At 40.2% G+C, this 26,157-nt stretch overlaps 2 protein-coding genes across 2 annotated transcripts in view; both read right to left on the bottom strand.

Moving 5' to 3' along the window:
• LOC307139034 (actin-related protein 2-A) overlaps positions 1–701 on the bottom strand; it is a 12,615-nt gene extending 11,914 nt beyond the window's left edge. The window contains exon 1 of the mRNA XM_079837814.1: positions 468–701. Coding sequence (XP_079693940.1) covers positions 468–683 — 216 coding nt within the window. The 5' untranslated portion in view covers positions 684–701. The remainder of the gene's footprint in view (positions 1–467) is intronic.
• A 5,523-nt stretch (positions 702–6,224) lies between these two features.
• Positions 6,225–16,181, bottom strand: six7 (SIX homeobox 7). The gene is made up of 4 exons (XM_079808564.1): positions 15,549–16,181; positions 11,079–11,242; positions 7,965–8,874; positions 6,225–7,477 (listed from the first exon to the last, which is right to left on the bottom strand). Exons 1-3 carry the CDS (start codon positions 15,954–15,956, stop codon positions 8,670–8,672), a joined length of 777 nt encoding a protein of 258 aa, XP_079664690.1. The 5' UTR covers positions 15,957–16,181; the 3' UTR covers positions 6,225–7,477; positions 7,965–8,669.
• Positions 16,182–26,157: the final 9,976 nt, after the last annotated feature.

Below are 26,157 nucleotides of genomic sequence, written 5' to 3'. Positions count from 1 at the left end.
AGCGGCTCAAACTCAGATCTCAGGATTATGAGGACGGATCTCGATTATTTGAAGAACTGCATCTTCCCCAACTCCCTCTGACTTCCCTATAGTTCACAGCTGAAGGGTCAGTCAGTGACAGCTTCTGTAAAGCACAGCACTTCCTCATCTGTGGCCAATAACCGTGCATCTTCTTCCCTGACACCTTTTAAGGTGAAGTGTGTGCTGTTCCCTGCCAGACGTGTTCAGACAGAGCCGAGCAATGCAACAGGCCCGTGCTCGAACGCCCTCGGTCTCGGGAATACTTCCCTACATCTCACTTCACTTTTTAAAAAGAAGAGTTAAACATTTTCCAATCAAAGCAACTTTCCGTTATCATGCATTAAAGCCCAGTTAGTGTTCCCTCACGGATCAGCCGTTTGATGGCTCAGGCCCGGTTTGATCCGCAGTCTGAGTGAAGTCTCCGTAATGCAGAGTGTGTCTCTTACCCCAGTGCCATTGTCACACACGACCACTCTCCTCCCGCCGCTGTCCATGCTGCAGAGTTCAGGAGACGCGCAGGGAGTCGAGCCTCTCCGTACGGCTGCTTTGGTGAAGTGAGAAACAATGGGGTGGGTTTCCCTGAGGAGGAACTGAGGGACTCCGCCTTGTTCAGGGCAGGAGAAGAATCTCAAACGCAGAGCTACACTCCAGAAACACCTCATTTAATGCAATAATGTGCCGTGGGAAACTTTAATAATCATCGTGGTGAAGCTGGAATTGAGAAATGTTTGTCTTTAAAAGCTTTTATTCTGGCCTGGAGGTCAATTCGGACATGCAGGTTGTGCAGTCAGGAAAGACCAAACCCAAAGCCCCTCGCTTGTTCTTTATTGTTCTCTCATTTCAGTGGGTGAGGGCCAGAAACACAGAAACACAATAACAAACTGCTCAGTTGGTGTAATCTGCTCTGAGAACTTGTTCAAGACAACCATCACACCCGCTCTATTGAGAAAAGTATCAAAGGTTATCAAACAACATTGTGTTTACTACAGAAAACTAGAATTCCCCTTATATTTAACAAAAACATCTGATATAAGTTTAATATTCCAAAGGGAAAAACGTTTATTTTGCAGTTACGCTCCAAAAAATATGTAATTTAATGGAGTAATGCAACAAAAGAATGTCAGTAAAAGCCTGTTCGCTGAACTGTAAGACGCCTTATCATACAGCATTTGGCAATACATGCTAAATAACTCAAATATGGTGGAAAGTGATGCATAAAAATATAAATTAACTTACAATTGAAAAAAAAAACATATAGCCTATATAATAAAGCAGTATGTATATTTTTTATTGTAAAGTAAAAAAGTGGAATTCCAAAGGCAAAAACTTTTATTTTGCAGTTACACTCCAAAAAATACAACCCCAAATCAGAAAAAGTTGGGACAGTATGGAAAACGCAAAAAAAAAGAAGTGATTTCTAAATTTACTTTGACTTGTATTTCATTGCAGACAATATGAACACAAAATATTTCATGTTTTGTCTGGTCAACTTCATGTCATTTGTAAATATGCATCCTTTCCTGTCATTCAGACCTGCAACACATTTCAAAAAAAGTTGGGACAGGAGCAATTTAGGGCTAGTAATGAGGTAAAATGGTTCAATAATGTGATTTGAAACAGGTGATGTCAGCAGGTGATTGTAATTATGATTTGGTACAAAAGCAGCATCCAAGAAAGGTCTAATCCTTTAGGAGCAAAGATGGGCCGAGGATCGCCAGTTTACCAACAAATACGTGAGAAAATTATTGAAATGTTTAAAAACAATGTTCCTCAAAGAAAGATAGGAAGAGATTTGGATATTTCACATTCAGCAGTGCATAACATAATTAAAAGATTCAAGGAATCTGGAGGAATTTCAGTGCGTAAAGGACAAGGGCGCAAGCCTAAGCTGAACAACCGTGATCTCCGATCCCTCAGGCGGCACTGAATCAAGAATCGTCATTCATCTATAAGCGATATCACCACATGGGCTCAGGACTACTTTGGCAAACCTTTGTCAAGTGCCACAATACGTAGTTACATCCACAAATGCCAGTTAAAACTGTACTGTGCCAAAAGGAAGCCCTATGTTAACAGTGTCCAGAAGCGCCGTCGACTTCTCTGGGCTCGGAGGCGTCTGGGATGGACCATCACACAGTGGAAACGTGTACTGTGGTCAGATGAAGCAGTATTTCAGGTATTTTTTGGGAGGAATGGACGCCGTGTGCTCCGGACCAAAGAAGAAAAGGATCATCCAGACTGTTACCAGCAACAAGTCCAAAAGCCAGGGTCTGTCATGGTATGGGGTTGTGTCAGTGCCCTTGGCAAAGGTAACTTGCACTTCTGTGAAGGCACCATTAATGCTGAAAAGTACATAGAGATTTTGGAGCATAATATGTTGCCTTCAAGAAGACATCTTTTCCAGGGACGTCCATGCATATTTCAGCAAGACAATGCAAAACCACATTCTGCACACATTACAAAGTCCTGGCTGCGGAGGAAGAGGGTACGGGTGCTTGACTGGCCTGCCTGCAGTCCCGACCTGTCTCCAATAGAGAATGTGTGGACAACGAAGACCCCGTACTGTTGCCCACCTTAAGACTTGTTTGCAGGAAGAATGGGACAAAATTACACCTGAAACACTTCATCACTTGGTGTCTTCAGTCCCTAAACGTCTTTTAAGTGTTGTGAAAAGGAATGGCAACATTACAAAGTGGTAAATGCTTTACTGTCCCAACTTTTTTTTAAATGTGTTGCAGGTCTGAATGACAGGAAAGGATGCATATTTACAAATGACATGAAGTTGACCAGACAAAACATGAAATATTTTGTGTTCATATTGCCTGCAATGAAATACAAGTCAAAGTAAATTTAGAAATCACTTCTTTGTTTTTTTTGCGTTTTCCATACTGTCCCAACTTTTTCTGATTTGGGTTTGTATGTAATTTAATGGAGTAATGCAACAAAAAATGTCAGTAAAAGCCTGTTCGCTGAACTGTAAGTCGCCTTATTATACAGTAAAATATTACAATTTTATAGACTATATATTTTATTTAAATAACTAAAAAATTTTAATGCATAAAAATAATAAATTACCTTACAATTGAGAAAATGAATAGCCTTTTTAATAAAACAATATTTATATTTTTTATAGTAAAATAAAAAAGTGGAATTCCAAAGGGAAAAAACTTTTATAATGCAGTTACTCTCTAAAAATGTAATTTAATGGAATAATGCAACAAAAAATGACAGTAAAAACCACCTTGTTCACGGCAGGAGAAGAATCCCACATAAAAAATCCTTTTATAGCGGCGAGCTACGCTCCAAAAACACGTTGTTTAATGGAATAATGCAAACATTTTTACAGTAAAAAACTGTAATTGCTTAACTGTAAGTCGCCTTATCATACAGTACAATTTCTTATTTTAAAAGACAATACATTTTATTTAAATAACTGTAAAATATGGTGAAAAATTATGCATAGAGTAAATTACCTTACTATTGAAAAAAATGTATAGCCTATTTAATAAAGCAATATATATATTTTTTATTGTAAAATAAATTGTAACTAACTAAAATATAGTGGAAAATGAAGCATGAAAATAATAAATTACCTTATAATTGAAAAAATAATATAGACTTTTTAATAAAGCAATATGTATATTTTTATAGTAAAATAAAAAGAATTCCAAAGAAAAAAAAAACATTTATTTTGCAGTTATGCTCTGAAAATATGTAATTTAATGGAGTAATGCAACAAAATAATGACAGTAAAAACCTATTCACTGAACTGAAAGTCACCTTATCATACAGTAAAATATTACATTTTAAAAAAGACAATTCATTTAAAGTCCCCCCGTGGTGAAAATCGATGTTTTAATGTTGTTTATATGTGGTGTTTTTAATATGCTATAATACAAACCATGTGCAAGTCAACACCAATGCTTATGTTCTCCTTAAAACTGTAGTGAACCATTGAATCCGTCTCTGTTTCCTACTGTCATGTGACCTGTCCCGTCTTGATCGGGCGGGGCTTTTCTCCACTGACGGTCTGTGATGAAGCGTTTCTGCAGATGCTGATTGTTAGAAGGCAAGTGTCTGACCAAGCGGCACCCTCCCCAGTTTCTCTTGAAGCCAATACAGAAGTGACTTAAACTGCAGTTCATGGACTGGCCACTAGAGACAGACTCCAGAAGGAGCAGAATCTCATTGAGCTCATGTTAAAATGCCCAACTTTACAGCAGAAGAACACATGTTTACAGTCTGGGACAAATTGTGGTTTTGGTCTATACGGCTAATTTTGCCCTTTATGACGACTGTGAGGGGGTGAATTTCTTTATAACTCATTTGTTTACATTATATAAAGTATTAAAGTTCTGCATAATTAAGGGCGTGGCCACTTTGAGTGACAGGTGGATTGCCGTTTGTCTGCTGTCTGTTAGTCATCGTGTCACCTCAGCTCCGCCCACGTCCCGCCCCTTTTTTCCATTTTCTGTTATCCGGGAGTGACGCGCTGCCAAGATGGCGACGGCCAGCTCGACCCGACTTTGCGCTTCAGAACGGCTCTTCAGAATCCTATGGGTGACGTCACGGACACTACGTCCATATTTTTTTACAGTCTGTGTGTCTGACGTGCTGAGATGGCGAACGGGAACATGGCTTGTGTAACATTAGCAACACATTATTAGCTGTTTGATAACAGTCAAGCAAAATGCTAATCATATTAATAACCGTTATGTGTCCGATGTTGTAGAAAGCGTCATGAAAACGTATTCTGATACATTGACTTGTAGACGAGCCTGTATTATTCACTCTTCCTCTTCTGGATCAGTTTCTGGTTCAGACAAATATGGCAGAATTAAACCCATATTTCCACATGTTATTGTGTAGAGTTGACTGAGCGGATCAGGTAATCCAAGCTGCTGGGATTGGGTGGAGGCGGAGCTAATTTCCATATTCATGAAGCAAGGGTGTAGTGTTATGCTGCGTTCACACCAAACGCGAATAGAGCGTCTGGCGCTAGTGATTTCCATGTTAAGTCAATGGAAAGGAGGTCCAGACGCGTTTAGCGCTGCGCGATGGACGCGATTACGCCTCATTCGCGCGTCCAGTTCGGCCAATTGGACGCAAATTGAGCATCTTGCGCAATACGCGCGAGTGGTGCTTTTTTGTGCATTTAGGCGTTTGAGGCGAATTCGCGTCTGACGCCCGAGTTGAATTTTTTTTACTTTGGCGTCAATTCGCGCCGCGTTACCCAATCAGGAGCCTGCTCCTGAAGAAACCCTGCATAATTTAAAAATACTACTATTGTGTCACAAAATGTAGTTTTACGACTTTTTCAGGTGAGAATGTGGTTGTTTAAAGCTCAAATATGTGGTTTATTTATAAAGAGAGCGCCTATTTAAAAAAAATAATCTTGTGTTTGTGTAGTTGTGAGCTCCAGGCGATCAGCGGCGCTCAGCCGCTGAAGATAATGTAGAAGTTGCCTGGACCACATTTGTGTGGCTATTAATGTTTAATATATATTTTTAAAGAAAATGAAAAGAGACAAGGTGGTGTTTTATGACATATTTCTCCTGGAGCGCCTTGAACACGCGTCAATTTTGCTTCAAACGCCAACTAGACACGGTAGACGCGATTTTGAAGCTCTATTCATGTTTGGTGTGAGCGCAGCATTACATTCACGCTAGTTTAAGGCATGAAGGAATTATTTTCACAGGAATTTTTTTTTTTTTTAATGATCAAAGATGAGTTTTAAGGGACACAATTATTGACTGCTGGGGTACTTTAAATTACTGTAAAATATGGTGAAAATTAGGTATTAAAAAAATTAATTACCTATGAATTTAAAACCTTTTTAACATGAATACCTATACTTTTATCATTAAAACTATGCTACAAGTTGCCTTATAATTTACAGAAAAAAAATATATTAAATTTAACAATGCAATACATCTGCTGTTAAAATAAAATATGGCTAAAATTATTTTAAACTATGATTTATAGGAAGAGGTCAGATTTTCTGCCTATGTGTTTCAGAAAAGATAAGTTGCACATATGTGTAATGACATGAGAGTCAATAAATTATGACACCATTTTCATTTATTGTTAAATTATTCCTTGAAATGGTGATTTAAGGTTGTGTAAAGCCATGTTATTTTATCAGTGGGATGTTATAAGTGACGTGTGCCGTAAAGGGCACACAAAGGAGGCTCCAGCTCGTTCAAAAATAATTTCATTTATTTCAAAATTGCAAACAACAGACAAATGAAAACAAAACAATCGCGCTCTTGTAACTTCGGTGAGTATGGGTGTGAAAATGAAGAACAGCGGACGATCATACAGTCTGACGTCGTCCTCAAAGTGTAGGCACATTAAATGACTTCAGACCGAGACGAAGTGAAACGTACAGAACAAATGCAGAGGTTGATTCAAAGGTGATGCGTGTCGTTTCTAAGATGCTAAAATACTTTCTCTTAGCCTTGAGGAAACCTGTCGGGTCACAGTTTGGTGGCGCAGAAATCACACAGGAAGAGCAGCATTAATATCCCAGAACATGACTATCTAAGTTCATCCAGAATACACTCTTAGACAAAAAGGTTCAGTGGGTTTCTACATCGGACTCGATTTTAAAGATCCCATGATGATGGATCCAAGGCTCCTAGGAAGTGTTTTTTGCTAGTTTCATCCCGACGCAGTTCTCATTTTCACGTTGTTTAAATAGTAAATGCACTCGCGTCATCTGTTCGCCCATTGGCGTCTGGTCTGATAACCAGGTGTGTTCAGGTGCATTGTTGGTGTGTTGAGGAACTGAAAACGACTGCGCCATTGACCAACACAAACCTGCTCTAAAGTCAATAGCGCAGTATTTTTGTGTTATTTAAAGTGTGTGTTAGTAATATGAGCCTATAGGCGGTGCAGAACGCATGTACACTCTGATTATTACACACACAGGGATGCGCAGCAGCACACACACATGCCAAACATTAAAAATAAAAGGATTAAAATGTAAAATATTATTATTATGTAAGATGCCACAATGGATAGTCATTGCATGTAGCAGAATTACCTATTTGCAGTAATGACGAATGAAATTGGCTAATTATTGAACCAATCGTGGCAATACACACATGTATCGTCAGGTTGAGGGCGTCCGCCATGTAAATAGCGAATTGCGCGAGCGCAAATGGCTTTTAAAGGGAATGGGAGGTGAGACTCTGATTGGTTTATTGCACGTTACGCCCAAAACACCCCCATAACTCATTAAGAAACGAGGTACTACCCTTTAGCCGGCGCGCCGACCGTTTTTTCCATTGTTAGACTAGCAAAAGTGGATTCAGACACGCCCTAAGTGCACCTGCACCGTGAGGGCGTTAAAATAGGGCCCTTAAAGCCACTATTTTGAAACTTTTTCCAACAGCTCCCCTAGACTTAAACAGTTTTACCGTTTTTGAATCCATTCAGCCGATCTCCGGGTCTGGCGGTAGCACCTTTAGCATAGCTTAGCATACGTCATTGAATCTGATTAGACCATTAGCATTTTTTCCTATTTAAAACAATAATCAAGGAAATCTGAGCCGTCCCATGAGTGCAGCGGCGCAATGATATTACACAGCGCCTGAAAATAGGCTAACTTCCGTCAACATAACCAACGTGACAACCTGCTCACAGAGAGAGCGCTGGGGACTATTTCCAGGCGCTGTGTAATATCATTGCGCCGCTGCACTCATGGGATGGCACAAAGCTCTTGATTATTACGCAGGAATGAGAGAATAGTTCCTAAACACATCGGCCTAGAAAATCACAACTTTTAATTTTCCGTCGGTCTTAGTACACGATGTAACTGCAGAAGAGTCGAGTTTTAAATAGGAAAAATTTCGACACTCTTTAGTCATTTTTTGAGCGAGATGCTAACGGTCTAATCAGATTCAATGCTCTATGCTAAGCTATGCTAAAAGTGCTACCGCCAGATCGGTAAAAAAACGGTAAAACTCAACTGTTTAAGTCTAGAGGAGCTGGAAAATGAGCCTATTTTCATAAATAGTGGCGTGTTCCTTTAACGTTCTGTGTATGAAGCGCCCGACGGAAACCCTTGTTTAAGGTTCCCTTTAGAACCTTTTCTTCTAAGAGTGACATCGTTATATTCCTGTTTTATATCCTCATTTAACAACAACAAAACATAACCCATAAAAAATGCAACGTTAGCTCAAGTAACTGGCATAAATCTACACTATATTCTAATGAAAACACAGCAGCAGGTTATTTCTACCTTCCGTTTTCAAAGGACAGACAGTTTCTCTTTCGCAGTTTTCACAGACAGTAGTGCTACAAAAGGCCTGGCTGGAGGACCTAGACTAGAATTCATGTACAAAATTTGCATAAAATGTATATGTCTCATATTTTGTGCCACCTGAGTATTAGAATGGTTTAGAAAGCCAATGATCCCAAAGAGATTTATTTGGCACATGCCTTTTTAAGAGGTCCAGTCTGCTCATTTTTCAAGTCTTGAAACTGTAGTTCCTCCGTGGTCGGGGACGGACCAAGCCTGAACGAGGGAATAACTGAGAGCGTTTTTTTGTCAAATCTGGAAGTCCGTTCACAAGCTGATTTCTCAGTCTCTCTGTTAAGTGCATCTATACGCGTTGAGCAGATCCAGCAGCAGAGCTTCTTCACGACTCGAACTCGCTGTCGCTGCTGACCGAGATGTCCGGCGTGGAGGCCCCGGTCCCCCTGGGGCCCGTGCCCGAGCTGCAGTCGCTGTTCTCTGGGCTCCCGGGCCGCCGCGGGGACGAGCCCTGGAGGCGCGTGTTGTGCTCCGAGGAGGAACATTCGGGAGAGCTACCAGAGGGAAGGAGGGAGGAATCCTGCTGCATTCTGGGGAAGAAATGAGAGACGGAAGAATATTAACTCCACGCTTGAAATGTAAGTCAACATAAATATATTCGACTGTCCCAAAAGCACCATAAAAGTCCCTTTAGGGCAAGTCATTTCACTCGGCGGCCATCTTTGAAACCAGTCCTATCTCTTTGAATGGGGAAACATCAAATTCTCTGTTCACTAAGCTTTTGATTAAAATGTCATATTTGGAAACACCAATGAAATATGACAACAACTGTCTCATAAATTTCAAATGCTCAAATCATGATAAAAAACAGCATTTTTCAGGCTCAGCAAGTCCGTGTTTAGTCATAAGCGCACGTCTCAGAGCGGTTTTAAGAGCTTCTAAAAGTGATGCGATGACTTTACTAATTGCTGATTGGCTCTTTTATTTAGAAGGCGGGGCTTATTCTGCTATATAACAATATGAGTGCACGTCTTTGTATATCTAAAGTCATTGGCACTTTATTTCAATTCTTCCGAAGAGCTTTGTGCAAGAAACACACTCAAATTGAAGTCATAATTCATATGGGAATATAGTCATATGCACAACTTTTATGGTGCCTTTTGGAGCTTGACAGAATTGATTTATCTTGCATTCTGCCTAAAACTAATTTTGTGTTTCACAGAAGCAAGAAAGTAATAAAAAGTAAACAATAATGTTTGCATTTTTTTTAACGAGCCATTCAAATTCAAGCTTTTGCATTTTAGAGCATTCAGTGTTTTTTTATATTATTTATATACTATTGTAGTATTTATTAATATTTTAAATTAGTTATGTTATATATTTTTTTCATTTTAGTTCAAGTTTTAGTGATTTTGTTGTGTGCTTTGTCAATTTTTTATCTATTTAGCTTTCATTTAAAATTTTAGTTATCTAATAATTCAACTTAAACTTATTTATTTCGTTTATTTCTAATTTTCGTTTAAGCTATTTAAGTTTTTTATTTAATATTTTTATTTAATATAATTAGTTTTAATAATTTAAATTTTATTGTACTTAAATTTTACTTGATTTCAAAGAATGGAAATGATTTTAATAATGTTGGTTAACATAAACACTGAATGAGCAATTCAATTATTCTCCCACGATCTGAACAGACAACTAAATACCACGTCATTTCCCAGAGGTTCTGACTAAATGTTTATTGCTGCAGTCTATTTCAAAATATCTAACTAATTTGAATTCATTATTTTGAATGATGAATGAATGATTCAATGACTCACTCATAAAGATTTGTTTCATTACTGGATGAATCTCTTGAATGAATGATTCAATGACTCAATCATAAAGATTTGTTTAATTACTGGATGAATCTCTTGAATGAATGATTCATTGACTCGCTCATAAAGGTTTGTTTCATTACTGGAGGAATCTCTTGAATGAATGATTCAATGACTCCCTCATAAAGACTTGTTTCATTACTGGATGAATCTCTTGAATGAATGATTCAATGACTCACTCATAAAGGTTTGTTTCATTACTGGATGAATCTCTTGAATTAATGATTCATTGACTCACTCATAAAGGTTTGTTTCATTACTGGATGAATCTCTTGAATTAATGATTAATTGACTCACTCATAAAGACTTGTTTCATTACTGGATGAATCTCTTGAATGAATGATTCATTGACTCGCTCATAAAGACTTGTTTCATTACTGGATGAATCTCTTGAATTAATGATTAATTGACTCACTCATAAAGACTTGTTTCATTACTGGATGAATCTCTTGAATGAATGATTCATTGACTCGCTCATAAAGACTTGTTTCATTACTGGATGAATCTCTTGAATGAATGATTCAATGACTCACTCATAAAGACTTGTTTCATTACTGGATGAATCTCTTGAATAAATGATTCAATGGCAAACACATTTTTTATCAGTCTCTTGTCGATGTAAAGACACAATGTTTATTTGAAATGCCAGGTGATTTGCCTTATTGTGATCACTACCGTAGACATCAGTGTTTATATCCGATCTATAAACTTCTATCCCAGTTCTTCTGTGATAATAGTAATATTTTTAGCACATGAATAATGATTCTGTGTGGTTGAATAGAGTTTGTGAAGCTGTTGGCTCAAGCGCAGGTCTGAATGTTCACTAGAAACAGGCGAATCGCTGTGTTTTAGGAATGAGATGGTGTGTGTGTGTGTGTGTGTGTGTGGCCTCCTGTAATACTGTACGTTTACTGTACCTGTTTTTAGCAGATGCCGCCCTGTCCCGCTGTCGTCTGTTCTTGAACCAGTTGCCCACCTGTGTGGGAGTGAGGCCGGTGGCCTGAGCCAGATGACGCTTTCTGGAGGGGTTTGGATAGGGATCCTGCAGGTACCATTCCCTTAGGAGACTACGGGTTCGCTCCTGGAAAACACACAATCAAGACCATTGATACTCAGTCCAAAACAATGCATTATCTTCACGGTTACAATAACATTTCAAAGTTTGGGGTCGGTACGATTTTTAATGTTTTTTGCTCACCAAGACTCAAAAAAAGTGTAATAGTACAATTTAAAATAACTGTTTTCTATGTGAATATATTAAATGTAATGTATTCCTGTGATCAAAGCTGAATTTATCATCATTACTCCAGTCTTCAGTGTCACATGACCCTTCAGAAATCACTCTAAAATGAGGATTTATGATTATTATTAATGTTTTAACCAGTTGTGCTGCTTCATATTTGTGTGAAAAATGTGAAACATTTTCGTTTTCAGGATTCATCGACGAATAAAAAGCATTTATCTGAAATATAATAACATTACGAATGTCTTTACTGTCACTTTTGATCAGTTTAATGCATCTTTACTACAAAGTTTTGAGTCGCAGAGGATGTGCTGGATCACAATCACATTTATGCAATTAGTTTCAGGCTATTTTGTGGGTATCCAGAAAGGATGTTTCCGCATAAATAAACTATAATAACCTGAATGTGAGTTGTTGTAAGAGACTTTAAAGGGCTCAAGAAGGATAATAGCATTATATCTCATTAACAATAATCAGTCTGCTGGGTAGGATGTATTTATAGATCGCTATATAAGAAGCATTTTTATTTAAAGAGGATCAACCCTGCAGCTCATCTCACTGGAAAACATCGAGGCGATAAACTGGTTGTGTTCAAATCCACTGCTTCTAGTGTAGATTCATTGCAATGATCTTCCCGATGTGCAATTGTAGATATTTCCATCACGGTGCCCTTGGAAGCTAAGAAGGGCAGAAGTTGGCATTAGGCTTAAAGCACTGCTCCTGGATCAGGGCTTCTGGAGTCAATCCTGGTGTGTGTGTGTGTGTGTGTTAAGGCGCTAGCCATCAGATCTCATTTACCGTCCGTCTGCTGGAGTAATCTGCCGACTGGTCAGTGATTAAGGTTCATTTCCTGCGCAACTACTGACCACCTTTGCAAAGTGACCCAGCACCCCGAGACCACTTTAAAATCCACTTTCCATTGCAATTCACATTGGTTCAGTCTGCAAACACAATGCCGGACTCGTTACGAGAGCTTTGCAGAGCAGTTGAGCTGCCGGGTAATCTGAGCACTAGTGTCTGGGACGCGGTGAAAAGGTAGAAAGTCATCTGTGCGGAATGAGAGCTTAAATGCCACAGGTGGTCCCGGCTCAAGAGGCTTAAGCACACAGACTGACAGGACGCATGGAGGCGCTCCGCATGGGATCAGGTGCGGGAGCTTAGAGCCGCGTGGACTGCTGCAGCCACAATGCGCCGCTATTAAGTCCCGCTTTATTCGCACTTTTAAAAGTGAAAATGCAGTTGTGACCCAAAGATCTATTTCTACTTAATCAGACCCTAAAATGAGTTTGTGGTCACCTAATGTTGATCCAAACTGAAGGATATTTCTGGACTGGAATAAACCAGTTCATCCAGGGGTTACAGCAAGAACCAGAAACAATCAGACACAAAGCCTGGTTTCACTTTTAGCATGCTTTTGTTTTAGTTAGATTTGATGAGTGCATTCTAATGAAAATGTATTGTGTGTGTGTGTGTGTGTGTGTGTGTGTGTGTGTGTGTGTGTGTGTGTGTGTGTGTGTGTGTGTGTGTGTGTGTGTGTGTGTGTGTGTGTGTGTGTGTGTGTATGTGTGTGTGTGTGTGGTAGTGTAGGGGGAGAGAATGTACAGTTTGTACAGTATAAAAACCATTACGCCTATGGAATCTCCTCACTTAGATAGTAAAACAAATGTGTGTGTGTGTGTGTGTGTGTGTGTGTGTGTGTGTGTGTGTGTGTGTGTGTGTGTGTGTGTGTGTGTGTGTGTGTGGTAGTGTAGGGGGAGAGAATGTACAGTTTGTACAGTATAAAAACCATTACGCCTATGGAATCTCCTCACTTAGATAGTAAAACAAATGTGTGTGTGTGTGTGTGTGTGTGTGTGTGTGTGTGTGTGTGTGTGTGTGTGTGTGTGTGTGTGTGTGTATGATTTATGAGGACACATTTGTATAATGACATGGGTATTACACTGGTATTACGACAACATGAAATATGAGAACATTTAAAAATGCAGAATGTTTCCTGTGATGGGTAAGTTTAGGGGTTGTGTGTGTGTGTGTGTGTGTGTGTGTGTGTGTGTTTGTTATTTATGAGGACACACATTTGTATAATGACATGGGTATTACACTGGAAATATGAGGAGATTTAAAAATGCAGAATGTTTCCTGTGATGAGTAAGTTTAGGGGTAGGGGTTGTGTGTGTGTGTGTGTGTGTGTGTGTGTGTGTGTGTGTGTGTGTGTGTGTGTGTGTGTGTGTGTGTGTGTGTGTGTGTGTGTGTGTGTGTGTGTGTGTGTGTGTGTGTGTGTGTGTGTGTGTGTGTGTGTGTGTGTGTGTGTGTGTGTGTGTGTGTGAGTGTGTGCGTGTTTGTTATTTATGAGGACACACATTTGTATAATGACATGGGTATTACACTGGAAATATGAGGAGATTTAAAAATGCTGAATGTTTCCTGTGATGAGTAAGTTTAGGGGTAGGGGTTGTGTGTGTGTGTGTGTGTGTGTGTGTGTGTGTGTGTGTGGTAGTGTAGGGGGATAGAATGTACAGTTTGTACAGTATAAAAACCATTACGCCTATGGGATATCCTCACTTAGATACGACAACATGAAATATGAGGAGATTTAAAAATGCAGAATGTTTCCTGTGATGGGTAAGTTTAGGGGTAGTGTGTGTGTGTGTGTGTGTGTGTGTGTGTGTGTGTGTGTGTGTGTGTGTGTGTGTGTGTGTGTGTTTTTGTGATGTATGAGGACACAAATTTGTATAATGACATGGGTATAACACTGGTTTTACTACGCAAACATGAAATATGCAGAATGTTTCCTGTGATGGGTAAATTTAGGGGTTGTGTGTGTGTGTGTGTGTGTGTGTGTGTGTGTGTGTGTGTGTGTGTGTGTGTGTGTGTGTGTGTGTGTGTGTGTGTGAGAGAGAATACATGGATTCTAGTTGGTCTGCTGATATGTATTTTTCAGTAGTTGATTATAACTATATAGAAGAGCGGCCTGTTTAACACATTTACACAAAATTCACTATATTACAAATATTATTGTCATATATATATATATTTGAAAACAGAAATTGTGCATTATCCACTCACTAGGTATTCTGAACTTAATAAATTGCTTAGATATAGTATCACTGGATTCTACCAGTCAAATGTCTGGACACACTTTACTGGACTTATGTTTATGATCTTAAACATCTTTCAGTGTCAATGCTTGAAATGAGTTTTGTAGACATATTTTGAATTTCTATAGAAAACGGTTTTTAAAGCACTTGATGAAGTTGTTTGAGAGGATGTGATGAAATATGAGAGAGTTTGGATTTGTTTAATCCTTTAACTGTCAGTCAAATTTTTGGGGGCTAAAAATAATCTCCCTAGACACTTCACTTCCTTCCACCTAGACACTTCCCGTCAGCGTGTCCTACGTCCTATTTATTAATTTATAAATTATATATTTTACAAAACATGTTTTACCATACTCTAAAACTGCAAGAAAATCTTAATCTAAACAAGCTGTGTTCCTGTTTCAGTCAGATTTTGTTTGGACGCAGTACCAAAGTTTTCAACTAAATGACAACCAGATTCCATTGGTCCATTATTGGCTTGAGTGAGCTATATTTCCATAATTTTCATACTATTTATGAAGTAGACGTCCTATTCAGGGCAGTTTGGTTTGAATTCAACCTCTAACAAACATATAAAAGTTAAAACAGTTAAGGGGTTAAAATGTATGGCTAATCTAACTCATCTTCCTGTGTAATCCAGACTTTTACTATCCTTACTTCAGTCATCAATAACTACAATTGACACATCACATTTCAGGGTTTCTGCATTAAATATATATATTTTTGTGTTCCCATTTGGTCAAACAGCAAAAGAAAAAACTCACAACCTGTCACAACTTTCAAAAAGAGTCAAATAAATAAAGAGAGATTGATAACGGCCGTCAGAAGAGAGAAGACGTCGGTTTAACCGTCACTTCCTCACAGCAGCATTTAAAAATGCTCATTTGTAATTTGATTAAAAAGTTAATATAATGCTATGATTAGTGTTATAAATGTACATACAATTTCTAAAAAATGAAAATATAAAAAAACTTCGCAGGATTTACGATGCGGATGACCGTTAAAACGCGTCATCACAGTCTGAAAAAAAAGTTTTTGAATGTGTTTACCTTGAAACAGTGCGTCTTCTGCTCGCCGTCCCAGATGGTTCGAGGAAGGGGGAACTTCTTCCGGATGCGGTACTTCTCCACCGGGCCCAGCGGTCTCCCCCTCAGGCGCTCCGCCTCGCGGTAGTGCGCGTCCAGCCACAGGTCCTGCAGCTTGGCGTGGGACTCGCGCGTGAAGCGGTGACTCTGTAGGATCTGATAGAGAGCCTCGAAATTCCCACCGTGGAACGCGACGAGCGCGCGCGCTCGCATCACCGACTCGTGACGGTTGAGCAGTTCACTGGCCGAACCGGGCACGGCGGCGGGCAGGGACCAGAGGAACCGACCCAAGCGCTCGATATCTCCAGTCTCCTCCAGGTTCTCGCAGACACGAGCCACCTGGTCGGGTGTGAACATCGGCAGAGGAAACATGACTAGGTTTGTGTGTCTAGTTTGGGATTGAGTGAAAAGTTGAGCGTCTTCTTATATCGCCATTGCGCGCGAGCGACTGGATCCACTGACCGCGTCTCTCTGGTCCACCGATTCAATCAAACACCCCGACTGGCCTGAGGATACACCTGTTATATAACGCACCTCTAGACCGACTGATTTCGCGGAACACCGGCGTGTTCTCCAGTTCTCGGTGCCGCTTCTAGTAAAGGAGGAGCAGCAGAAGTCAAGCCTATTTATAGAGGGATTCAATTAGCATCTTTGTGCTTGTTTTGAGGGGGATTATGCGCCTCGGTCATTAGCCACTTAGCGGGGGGTTGCTGTCCGCGGAGGGGACCGCGGGATGATCGGGTTGTTAGACTAACTAACCGTCAGGACAACATCTGACCGAGACTTTATTTCCCTCTGCGGGAGAAATACCGTGAGATGCAGTTCTGCTTTACCGCACACACGATAGCGTTTCATCTGCCAAAGCGAGTTTGAAGTGATAGTTTATTAACTAGTGAAAGGGTAATGATATCTTCCAGATGGGGACAATAGTTTATGCAGCTTCATCTAAATATCAAATTGATATAAACACACCTCACTCTTATTATGTGGAATACATATATTATGGAATCAATGACCATATAATGCAGTTTAAAAATAAATAAATAAAAATAAATTGCATTATAATTATCTATCTATCTATCTATCTATCTATCTATCTATCTATCTGTCTGTCTGTCTGTCTGTCTGTCTGTCTGTCTGTCTGTCTGTCTGTCTGTCTGTCTGTCTCTCTGTCTGTCTGTCTGTCTATCTATCTATCTATCTATCTATCTATCTATCTATCTATCTATCTATCTATCTATATATCTGTCTGTCTATCTGTCTGTCTGTCTGTCTGTCTGTCTCTCTGTCTGTCTGTCTGTCTATCTATCTATCTATCTATCTATCTATCTATCTATCTATCTATCTATCTATCTATCTATCTATATATCTGTCTGTCTATCTGTATGTCTGTCTGTCCGTCCGTCCGTCCGTCCGTCCGTCCGTCCGTCCGTCTGTCTGTCTGTCTATCTATCTATCTATCTATCTATCTGTCTGTCTGTCTGTCTGTCTATCTATCTACCTGTCTCTCTGTCTATCTACCTGCCTGTCTGTCTGTCTGTCTATCTGTGTGTCTATCTGTCTGTCCGTCCGTCCGTCCGTCCGTCCGTCTGTATGTCTGTCTGTCCGTCCGTCCGTCCGTCCGTCCGTCCGTCCGTCTGTCTGTCTGTCTGTCTATCTATCTATCTATCTATCTATCTGTCTGTCTGTCTGTCTGTCTATCTATCTACCTGTCTCTCTGTCTATCTACCTGCCTGTCTGTCTGTCTGTCTATCTGTGTGTCTATCTGTCTGTCCGTCCGTCCGTCCGTCCGTCCGTCCGTCCGTCTGTCTGTCTGTCTGTCTGTCTGTCTATCTATCTATCTATCTATCTATCTATCTATCTATCTAATATTTAATATACACTCACCTAAAGGATTATTAGGAACACCATACTAATACTGTGTTTGACCCCCTTTCGCCTTCAGAACTGCCTTAATTCTACGTGGCATTGATTCAACAAGGTACTGAAAGCATTCTTTAGAAATGTTGGCCCATATTGATAGGAGAGCATCTTGCAGTGGATGGAGATTTGTGGGATGCACATCCAGGGCACGAAGCTCCCGTTCCACCACATCCCAAAGATGCTCTATTGGGTTGAGATCTGGAGACTGTGGGGGCCATTTTAGTTCAGTGAACTCATTGTCATGTTCAAGAAACCAATTTGAAATGATTGGAGCTTTGTGACGGTGCATTATCCTGCTGGAAGTAGCCATCAGAGGATGGGGACATGGTGGTCATAAAGGGATGGACATGGTCAGAAACAATGCTCAGGTAGGCCGTGGCATTTAAACGATGCCCAATTGGCACTAAGGGGCCTAACGTGTGCCAAGAAAACATCCCCCACACCATTACACCACCACCAGCAGCCTGCACAGTGGTAACAAGGCATGATGGATCCATGTTCTCATTCTGTTTACGCCAAATTCTGACTCTAACATCTGAATGCCTCAACAGAAATCGAGACTCATCAGACCAGGCAACATTTCTCCAGTCTTCATCTGTCCAATTTTGGTGAGCTTGTGCAAATTGTAGCCTCTTTTTCCTATTTGTAGTGGAGATGAGTGGTACCCGGTGGGGTCTTCTGCTGTTGTAGCCCATCCGCCTCAAGGTTGTGCGTGTTGTGGCTTCACAAATGCTTTGCTGCATACCTCGGTTGTAACGAGTGGTTATTTCAGTCACAGTTGCTCTTCTATCAGCTTGAATCAGTCGGCCCATTCTCCTCTGACCTCTAGCATCAACAAGGCATTTTCTCCCACAGGACTGCTGCATACTGGATGTTTTTCCCTTTTCACACCATTCTTTGTAAACCCTAGAAATGGTTGTGCGTGAAAATCCCAGTAACTGAGCAGATTGTGAAATACTCAGACCGGCCCGTCTGGCACCAACAACCATGCCACGCTCAAAACTGCTTAAATCACCTTTCTTTCCCATTCTGACATTCAGTTGGAGTTCAGGAGATTGTCTTGACCAGGACCACACCCCTAAATGCATTGAAGCAACTGCCATGTGATTGGTTGATTAGATAATTGCATTAATGAGAAATTGAACAGGTGTTCCTAATAATCCTTTAGGTGAGTGTATAAGTTAAAATAATAATATTACCAATTTAAATAAAAGAATCTAATACAATCAAATTATATTAATCAATATTTAATAATATTCTGTCTATTGTTTGTAATCCCCAAAACCCGCAGCCTTGTTGGGGAAAATGAGTAGAAACTTAATTCAAAAATCAAAACGGTTATAAAAATATTCTTTTGCTCGGGCCAGACGTAGCCAGTGCTAAAGTTGAACTTGAGTTACAGTGATGACTCTCTTTAGTGAACACAGTGTGTGTCTGCACTGGTGTGTGTAGGGCCGAGTAAAGCACTGGTAAATGGGCTCATGCACTCAGGAGGTGAGTGGACCAAAGGGCTCCGGTGTTGTTGTGCCGCCTTTAATTGGGATTTCATCGGAGTGAGGCGCTTAGGCCATGGAAATCACTATGGCATGCCGGTCCGAGGAGACGTTTTGAGGTGCATGTTGCCTAAATCGCCTCAGAATCCACCTCAATCCCGACTGACTAATACCTCCTTAATTAATCTGGACCCGTTTATACGGCCTCCTCTGTGACCCTGGAGCAGGGCCTGTGCCTGTAATATCCCTCTCTCCACTCCATCCCCATCTTCTGCTCATTAATCAGTCCTACACGAGACTATTTTACTATTAATCCGCTTTAACACAAGCATCTGTTAACAAACTGGTTAAACAAATGGGGAACTACCCTAATGTGTGAAATATGCCCGGCTGAGGCTGATTATAGACGTGTTGTTCTACACACACACACACACACACATGCACACATGTATATACAAATATGAAATATGCACATCATTTTAAGTTTACATATGCAAAACATTTGTACAACCCCAAATCAGAAAAAGTTGGGACAGTATGGAAAACGCAAAAAAAAAAAAAAAAAAAAGTGATTTCTAAATTTACTTTGACTTGTATTTCATTGCAGACAATATGAACACAAAATATTTCATGTTTTGTCTGGTCAACTTCATGTCATTTGTAAATATGCATCCTTTCCTGTCATTCAGACCTGCAACACATTTCAAAAAAAGTTGGGACAGTAAAGCATTTACCACTTTGTAATGTTGCCATTCCTTTTCACAACACTTAAAAGACGTTTAGGGACTGAAGACACCAAGTGATGAAGTGTTTCAGGTGTAATTTTGTCCCATTCTTCCTGCAAACAAGTCTTAAGGTGGGCAACAGTACGGGGTCTTCGTTGTCCGCACATTCTCTATTGGAGACAGGTCGGGACTGCAGGCAGGCCAGTCAAGTACCCGTACCCTCTTCCTCTGCAGCCAGGACTTTATTATGTGTGCAGAATGTGGTTTTGCATTGTCTTGTTGAAATATGCATGGACGTCCCTGGAAAAGATGTCTTCTTGAAGGCAGCATATTATGCTCCAAAATCTCTATATACTTTTCAGCATTAATGGTGCCTTCACAGAAGTGCAAGTTACCTTTGCCAAGGGCACTGACACAACCCCATACCATGACAGACCCTGGCTTTTGGACTTGTTGCTGGTAACAGTCTGGATGATCCTTTTCTTCTTTGGTCCGGAGCACACGGCGTCCATTCCTCCCAAAAAATACCTGAAATACTGATTCATCTGACCACAGTACACGCTTCCACTGTGTGATGGTCCATCCCAGACGCCTCCGAGCCCAGAGAAGTCGACGGCGCTTCTGGACACTGTTAACATTCAGCTTCCTTTTGGCACAGTACAGTTTTAACTGGCATTTGTGGATGTAACTACGTATTGTGGTACTTGACAAAGGTTTGCCAAAGCAGTCCTGAGCCCATGTGGTGATATCGCTTCTAGATGAATGACGATTCTTGATGCAGTGCCGCCTGAGGGATCGGAGATCACGGTTGTTCAGCTTAGGCTTGCGCCCTTGTCCTTTACGCACTGAAATTCCTCCAGATTCCTTGAATCTTTTAATTATGTTATGCACTGTTGAATGTGAAATATCCAAATCTCTTCCTATCTTTCTTTGAGGAACATTGTTTTTAAACATTTCAATAATTTTCTCACGTATTTGTTGGCAAACTGGCGATCCTCGGCCCATCTTTGCTCCTAAAGAATTAGACCTTTCTTGGATGCTGCTTTCGTACCAAATCATAATTACAATCACCTGTTGACATCACCTGTTTCAAATCACATCATATCATTATTTAACCATTTTACCTCATTACTAGCCCTAAATTGCTCCTGTCCCAACTTTTTGTGAAATGTGTTGTAGGTCTGAATGACAGGAAAGGATGCATATTTACAAATGACATGAAGTTGACCAGACAAAACATGAAATATTTTGTGTTCATATTGTCTGCAATGAAATACAAGTCAAAGTAAATTTAGAAATCACTTCTTTTTTTTTTTGCGTTATCCATACTGTCCCAACTTTTTCTGATTTGGGGTTGTATTTTAGTAGGCATTTTATTAAACTGAATCCGTTATCATCATAACTCCCCCCTATTAAAATAATGTATAGTTCCATAAATATTACAGTTTTTCTCAGTTGCTTTGGTTCATTTCTCAAATCATCCTCGACATTTGCAAATTAGTAAGTGCATTTCTCAAAACAATTCATACAAATAGCAAAACACCATGTATTACCTGCAAAAGCCAGTCTCTTGCTCAAAATCCTTAGTTCATCTCTCAAAAGTAAATATCTGTGTCAATGAACATGTCAGTGCCATCAGAATGACAAGTCCTTGTGTCATTGTGTATGAATAAGACAGTCAAATTGCTTAGTCATGTTGTCAATATAACTGTACTCTGGAGGGATGTTCTGATGTAAACTATGGCTAAAGTTTTGATGACAATTATTGTAAATTGTTGGTTACACCTTAGTGTATGAGTGAGTTTGAATGCAAGAGACTGGACAAGATTCACATTTACGCTTTTACTGTTTGTACTGTAATTTGTTGACAGACCATGTCATTGCGATACAGAGAGAAAAAGACAGCACTGCATAGCACAAAGAAAAAAAAAGAAAAAAAAACTAAAGTAGAAATGTGAACGTCTAACGGAAATGTATAGAAATATGCTTGACATATCATACAACTTGTTCAACCATTTTGCAAGTAAAGACTTCTGCTATGAACTAATGGCTAAATGTTGTGGGGGGTGAGACTATTCAACAGAGACCCATTATAATACATTTTGATCAACATGACATAAGCAACTGATAATGTAGGAAACAGCAGAGAATTGTACATAATCATTTGCATGGATGTACACAAGCATTTGCAACTTGTTTAAAGAAATGAGAAACTGCTTTTTTGATGTGCACAAGTGACACAATGATGTGAAGATTGAACAGGTAGCTTTGAGAATTTCAATTCTGATCTGAGAAATGTACCAAAACGACTGAGAAAAAATGTAATAGAAAAAAACCTTTAATGATGTCATAATGATGTGACGTCTTCAAGGACCAATGAGTGTCTCTTGTTTTCATTGTTCTCATCTATCTATCTATCTATCTATCTATTGCCTCTCTGTATGTATGTCAGTTTATCTACCTGTCTGTCTGTCTGTCTACCTGTCTGTCTGTCCGTCTGTATGTCTGTCCATCTACCTGCCTCTCTGTATGTTTGTCTATCTACCTGCCTGCCTGTCTGTCTGTCTATCTACCTGTCTGTATGTCTGTCTATCTATCTGACTGTCTGTCTATCTACCTGCCTGCCTGTCTGTCTGTCTATCTACCTGTCTGTCTGTATGTCTGTCTATCTACCTGCCTGTATGTCTGTCTATCTACCTGTCTGTATGTCTATCTGTCTGTCTGTATGTCTGTCTATCTGCCTGTCTGTATATCTACCTGTCTGTATGTCTGTCTACCTGACTGTATGTCTGTCTATCTATCTGCCTGTCTGTCTGTCTGTCTATCTACCTGTCTGGATGTCTGTCCATCTACCTGCCTGCCTGTCTGTCTATCTACCTGTCTGTATGTCTGTCCACCTGTCTGTATGTCTGTCTATCTATCTCCCTGTCTGTCTATCTACCTGCCTCTCTGTCTGTATGTCTGTCTATCTACCTGTCTTTATGTCTGTCCATCTACCTGCCTGCCTGTCTGTCTGTCTGTCTGTCTATCTGTCTATCTACCTGCCTGTCTGTATGTCTGTCTATCTGCCTGCCTGTCTGTATGTCTGTCTGTATGTCTGTCTATCTGCCTGCCTGTCTGTCTATCTACCTGTCTGTCTGTCTGTCTATCTGTCTATCTACCTGCCTGTCTGTATGTCTGTCTATCTGCCTGTCTGTCTGTCTGTCTGTCTGTCTATCTGTCTATCTACCTGCCTGTCTGTATGTCTGTCTATCTGCCTGCCTGTCTGTATGTCTGTCTGTATGTCTGTCTATCTGCCTGCCTGTCTGTCTATCTGCCTGTCTGTCTGTCTGTCTGTCTGTCTATCTGTCTATCTACCTGCCTGTCTGTATGTCTGTCTATCTGCCTGCCTGTCTGTATGTCTATCTAAAATAATAATATTACCAATTTAAAATAAAATAAAAATCTATTACAATCAAATTATATTAATCAATATTTAATAATATTCTGTCTATTGTTTGTAATCCCCAAAACCTGCAGCCTTGTTGGGGAAAATGAGTAGAAACTTAATTTAAAAATCACAACAGTTATAACATTTTAATTTTGTGACTCAGTTTATGTATTTTTGACTCTTTGTCTGATGTTTAAAATCATAACGATATTGTCTTTTTTAATGTAAATGGCACGGGTTTTGTGGAAAGACTCTTTGTGTTATTAGATGTTCTGGTCCAGCGGAGCGGCTGCTTATGGCTGAGGGCAAACCATGCTAAAGCTCATACGGACGGGCTCATAAAGGTTGCAGTCAGGTGAAGGGCCAGATTTACAGGGCTTTATCTGAGGACACAATGATCTGTCTAGATTTACATTGATCTGTCATTATGGGATGGTGGGGGGGAGGGGATTTGTGTATTCTGAAAGTTATGAGTGTTTGTAGTCATGGAGAACAAAAGCCTTTGTTATGCCTTTCAGTGAGACGGCCATTACCATCTGTTACCTGTAGAGCACAGCTAACACACACTTACAGCACCTTACGACTGTGGGTCCCTCATTCATAATACTGTAATCACAATACTCCTATTATTATTGCCAACATTTATTATTGGATTGCATTTTTCAGCAGTTAAATTGCAGTAAAAACTCCAACTGCCTTTTTCATATTCTACAATTAATACACAATGAATATATTTTGACAATAAATCACTAAATATTATTATTTGATTTCTCAGTAAGTGTTTCTGTCTCTCAAACCAGCGTGTGGATGTACAAACTCACGAGATTCCCACTCAACGTCAATAATAACAGTCCATGGTTCTCTGATGTCGGTCACATGACATGCAGGTAAACAACTTAAATATTTTTAATATTATTCATTTTTATGATTTAATTACTTGATAGCGTTTCGTTTAAACTCAGGACCCCCTGCAGTTCCTCCATGGCCCGTCTGAAAGACCCTGACATTCACACTCTCAGAAGAAAAGGTACAGCGCTGTTGTTGCAGCAGTAATCTTTGTACCTTACTCACCCCTAAAGGGTGCATACTAGCACCTTTTTCTCTTTTGCACCTTATGGTACTGCCCCAGTGACAGCGCTGTACCTTTTTTTCTGAGAGTGTAATGTAACATTTAATGCACTTCATGTTGTTGATAACAAAGAATGGAATATATTTTCTTTTTGTATTTGTATATCAATACACTCTAAAAAATGCTGGGTTAAAATCAACCCAAATTGGGTTATTTTGTCAACCCAGCGCTGGGTCAAAAAGGGACATACCCAGCATGTTGGGTTAAATGTTTTACCCAGCATGCTGGGTTGTTTTTTTTAACCTAAATTCTGGTGTAAAATCTATCTATCCATCCATCCATCCATCCGTTTATCTATCCGTTCATCCATCCATCCGTTCATCCATCTATCCATTTATCCATCCATCCGTTTATCTATCCGTTCATCCATCCATCCATCCAGTCATCCATCCATCAAATCATCCATCCAATCATCCATCCATCCGTTCATCCATCCAATTATCCATCCATCCGTTCATCCATCCATCCGTTCATCCATCTATCCATCCATCCGTTTATCTATCCGTTCATCCATCCATCCATCCATCCAGTCATCCATCCATCCAATCATCCATCCATCCATCCATTCATCCATCCAATCATCCATCCATCCGTTCATCCATCCAATTATCCATCCATCCATCCAATCATCCATCCATCCGTTCATCCATCCAATTATCCATCCATCCGTTCATCCATCCAATTATCCATCCATCCGTTCATCCATCCAATCATCCATCCATCCATCCAATCATCCATCCATCCATCCATCCGTTCATCCATCCATCCGTTCATCCATCCAATCATCCATCCATCCAATAATCCATCCATCCATCCATCCAATCATCCATCCATCCATCCATCCAATCATCCATCCATCCATCCGTTCATCCATCCAATCATCTATCCGTTCATCCATCCAATCATCCATCCATCCATCCAATCATCCATCCATCCATCCAATCATCCATCCATCCAATCATCCATCCATCCATCCATCCATCCATCCAATCATCCATCCATCCAATCATTCATCCAATCATCCATCCAATCATCCATCCATCCATCCATCCAATCATCCATCCATCCATCCAATCATCCATCCATCCATCCGTTCATCCATCCAATCATCCATCCATCCATCCATCCAATCATCCACCCATCCATCCATCCATCCATCCAATCATCCATCAATCCAATCATCCATCCATCCATCCATCCGTTCATCCATCCAATCATCCATCCATCCATCCAATCATCCATCCATCCATCCATCCAATCATCCATCCATCCATCCATCCAATCATCCATCCATCCATCCAATCATCCATCCATCCATCCATCCATCCAATCATCCATCCATCCATCCATCCGTTCATCCATCCAATCATCCATCCATCCATCCAATCATCCATCCATCCATCCAATCATCCATCCATCCATCCAATCATCCATCCAATCATCCATCCATCCATCCGTTCAACCATCCAATCATCCATCCATCCATCCAATCATCCATCCATCCATCCAATCATCCATCCAATCATCCATCAATCCAATCATCCATCCATCCAATCATCCATCCATCCATCCATCAATCCAATCATCCATCCATCCATCCATCCGTTCATCCATCCAATCATCCATCCATCCATCCATCCAATCATCCATCCATCCATCCATCCATCCAATCATCCATCCAATCATCCATCCATCCATCCATCCAATCATCCATCCATCCATCCATCCATCCGTTCATCCATCCAATCATCCATCCATCCATCCATCCAATCATCCATCCATCCAATCATCCATCCATCCATCCAATCATCCATCCATCCATCCATCCATCCAATCATCCATCCATCCAATCATCCATCCAATCATCCATCCA

This window comes from Gobio gobio (genome assembly GCF_949357685.1).
Source record: "Gobio gobio genome assembly, chromosome: 2".
Taxonomy (NCBI): Eukaryota; Metazoa; Chordata; class Actinopteri; order Cypriniformes; family Gobionidae; genus Gobio; species Gobio gobio.
This window is presented reverse-complemented; position numbering and strand designations above follow the sequence as displayed.

What these genes read in the sequence shown, in the direction of transcription:
- six7 (XM_079808564.1), bottom strand. Translation starts at nt 15,956, where the DNA reads ATGTTTCCTCTGCCGATGTTCACACCCGACCAGGTGGCTCGTGTCTGC. An exon ending in AGAAGACGCACTGTTTCAAG is followed by an intron (nt 11,243 to 15,548) that starts GTAAACACATTC and finishes TGTGTTTTCCAG; the next exon opens with GAGCGAACCCGTAGTCTCCT. An exon ending in GCGGCATCTGCTAAAAACAG is followed by an intron (nt 8,875 to 11,078) that starts GTACAGTAAACG and finishes TTTCTTCCCCAG; the next exon opens with AATGCAGCAGGATTCCTCCC.